The sequence below is a fragment of the Brassica oleracea genome, chromosome C6 (genome assembly GCF_000695525.1).
Source record: "Brassica oleracea var. oleracea cultivar TO1000 chromosome C6, BOL, whole genome shotgun sequence".
NCBI lineage: Eukaryota > Viridiplantae > Streptophyta > Magnoliopsida > Brassicales > Brassicaceae > Brassica > Brassica oleracea.
In genome coordinates, this window is record NC_027753.1 from 8,051,807 (window position 1) to 8,055,601 (window position 3,795).

Here is a 3,795-nt window from a genome sequence, read left to right on the forward strand (position 1 = left end):
TAAATTAAATATTTATAAATATATTTATATATGTTTATAATATTGTAAAAACTAAAATATAATATTATAAGATTAATTCATGTATAAATATTAATATATCAAATATAAATATTAATAAAATATAAAAATTTAATGTATTTTAAAAATACGGATCCGGATCCGGATATCCGGACCTAAAAATTAAGATATCCGGATCCGGATTCGGTTTGCACGGATCCAAGATTTTACTATCCGGATTCGGATCCGGGCACCCCGGATATCCTATTTTCGGAGCGGATCTCGGATCGAATCCGGATCTCGGATAATAAGTCCGAGGCCTAATGTTATGTACTTTAATTACAAATCTATTTTTACACATATTTATACGATGATGTGCAAAACATGAACTACTCTATGTCTCTGATCTTTTCGCATTAGAACTCTATTTTAAATTATTTATTGATTTAATATATAAGCTCACAAATACGCCATATAATTTATGGCTTTTTTTTTCTTTATTAAAATAAATACGCCATAAATTATATGTTTTCCCAGTTTTTTTTTTCGATCAGAAAAAAATAGTTGTTTCTAGGATTAAAGGTGAAAACAGAAAAAACAAAAACAATAATATTTAAGTAAAAAAACAATAAAATTATGTTGTTCAAAAAAAGAAAAACAATAAACTTACCAATAAAGTCCGGCACGATTTTTCCATCCGACAACTTGCCGTTGGGGTCATCTCGGGATTTACCGTAAGGCCAGAAGTTTTGAGGAAGTGTACCATTTGTAACGAACTTTCTATTTCCGGCGTCAAAGTTGGAATCTCCGAATGTGAACAATGCCACCGCCGGAATATTTTGTCCGGCGACGATGATAGGGTTGTGGAACAGTGTGTATACAAGAAGTACCCCTAAAACACTCGCTAAACTGAAGGTGGTTGCCATTGTTGTGGAACAGAGGCTGGTAAGATATGTTTGATAAGTTCCCGTGTCCACTACTAGATTTATATATATATTTGAAGCAAAAATAGGTATAAATAATACAGTTTTAAATGACAAGTTTTGTTGAATGTAACATGTCTAAAACATGTGAAATTGCAGAAAAGAAATAATGCTTGTAATATATATGCTGACAAAAAATATAATTATATATAAAAAACAAAGTGACAGCGGTGTGAATGTGAAGTGTTCACTATTCAGTCTCACGTTTTTGATATGTGTTATTGGTTGAAACTAATTCCACGCGTACCTAACTTTTTTTTTGTTTTTTTGTTTTTTTGTTTGTGACTTGTACTTAACTATTCATAAATTTAACGGACCCAAAATTTAACCATCTCTTAAATTCTAGTAATTATATATATGTTTTTAGTTAATCTTTGAAAATTTAATAACTCATTACATTTTCATTTTTGCGATTATGTTATATTTCAAAATAATTTCCTTTTTAACTCGTAGTTGACAAAGCATAATAGAGTTAAAAGGGGTTGACAAACCAGAGTGTTAAAAGTAATTACGTAAATCATTTTAAATTGTTAAATGTTTTTGATATTAAATTAAACCATTTTAAATAAAATATAGTTGGACAAAAGAATAGTATGTTTTAAAAATATTTATTTTTTATTAATCTTATAAAATAGTAATATAGTGATATGTTTTGCATAGACCAATCTTGTAATATTTGATCCAAAAAAAGACCAATCTTGTAATGATATTGTTTAAAAGGTATTGTTCAAATATCACTTAACCTATATAAAAATCATCAAAAGACTGACACATATAAATTCACACATATAATATATCAAGATCTAAGATTATCAGAGGTATTTTGGGTCTAAACTGTAAACACATATAAATTCACACTGTAATTCAGCTATTAACTCTTTCGGTAATAATAAATGATCGGATTACAAGAGAAATGTAACTTATAGGGTAAATCATCGACCATCCTCTTTCTAAATATACGATATATAGAATTTTAATCTTCAGACGATGCTCTTCACTCATATTCAACATAATTTCCGAACACATCACTCTTGGTGGAGCATGATTACTTAGGCATTACAAAACATTTATCCGAAGCTGCTAGTTCTAATGGTAAAACCTTCTTCCCCAAGAGTAGAGGTGCAAAGTTCTGAGTCTCAGCAGTTGCAGAGAGGGGGATCTTATTAAACAACCAATTCTTGTCCCAATAAGAGCTATAAAGATCCATACAGAAAATTGTGCCTCATCCTTCCAAAATATGGAAACTATCTTATGCTCACCCACTATTTCACTAGCCTTTGACACTCGTGGCTAATGTAGAAGCCACTAAAACAGACATTTGCAGTCGTAAACGAACGGCTGGGAAGACAAGAGAGTTCTGGACAATTTTTCAGGGAGAAAGAGTGTCGCTATAGGCGGCCCAACCTTGTAAAGTAACTAAGAAGGTTTAATTTTCTGATGGATGAGAGTTCAATCTGCGATACCATAGCCTTATGTCCTAACCAAATGTTACCACTCCACCCTAAGTGAGAGTAGCTCGTCTTTGTTAGAATATATGATTAGATATGATTAGATATGTATCACAAAGATATTTACATATCTAATCATATCTAATCATATATTCTAACAGTAAAGACCATCGCCGAAGAAGAATAACGTCTGTGCTAAGGAAACGGTGGGGAAGTGAAGAAGAAGAAATGAGAAGAAGGAGAGAGAAGAGGTGAGATTTGGGATTCGCCATTGAGAGAAACCAAACCGATGTCTTGTTGTTTGGTCTGAGTTTTCTATCGACGGTGCTTAGTTAGTTAGTTAGTTAAAGACTTAAAGTTGTGGTTAGAGCCACGTGACCAACGATTGCATTTGTTTAAAACAGAAAAGTTACATTGAAGACTTTTTTCTTGGTTAGTTTTTTTTATTTTTACCAACAACTATCTTATTACTCCAAATTTGAGATGGTCTGGATAATTAGACCGGAATAGAATAATCAATGTAACAAAGCTCTCTTTGAAATGTCGCAATCTTAGTTAAAGAATTCGTAATTCCATTATGTGCCCTTGGGATATGAGATATCTCAAACCGTAGAAAACATATCTGCAGCGTTTTTATCGTTTTCAATTCTGTTACAAAAGTAGGCCAAGCTTGAGGTTCATTTATCATTGTGATCAGATCCTTACAGTCTGTCCCAACGCGCTGACATAACGACTGTTGTAGCATGCTCTCCATTGCCCAGCGCATCGCTTCTATTTCCGAATGTAAAGTAGCCTCTCATCTCCTTAAGTTTCGTGTTCCCATGAGCTGAATCTTTCCAAGATTATCCTTACAACACTGCCACAACCACTGAACTGTTCTGTTGAGGTCCATTTACCATCCACGATACATATATTATCCAGGCTTATGATCTGAGATCTTCACTATTATGCTATTGTGGAGCGGGAGTGACCGTCTCATTTGCATTAAACCATGTTTGACATTCACTTTCTGTATATCTGACTAGCTCCAAAGGATCTCTGTCAATCCCCCTAAAACGTTTGTCATTCCGAACGTTGAAGGTATACCATATTATCCAAAGTTAAGGATCCATGTCCAGTTCTGTTCAACATTGTTATTCTTTCTCCAGAAGAAAGAGTCCATATTGGCATAAATGCTAGGTAAATGAAAGATGTTGGGGTGGAATTATTGTTGGGGTCAAAATCGGTCACGACGGAATCAATGTCGGAAATCTCCCGAGAAATATCTTCTTCGAAAAAAGAAAGATAAAATTCAAAAGAATAGAGAAGCGAGAAAAACTAAGTCAAGTTTCGTAACAAATCCGAAAAAGATTCATGCAATAAATCTT

General features: G+C 33.1%; 1 protein-coding gene across 1 annotated transcript in view; it reads right to left on the reverse strand.

The window, feature by feature from the left end:
• Positions 1-1,002, reverse strand: part of LOC106300944 (GDSL esterase/lipase At1g54020-like) — a 2,550-nt gene extending 1,548 nt beyond the window's left edge. Inside the window, exon 1 of the mRNA XM_013737219.1 lies at positions 668-1,002. Within this exon, the coding sequence (XP_013592673.1) occupies positions 668-923 (256 nt within the window). The 5' untranslated portion in view covers positions 924-1,002. The remainder of the gene's footprint in view (positions 1-667) is intronic.
• Positions 1,003-3,795: the final 2,793 nt, after the last annotated feature.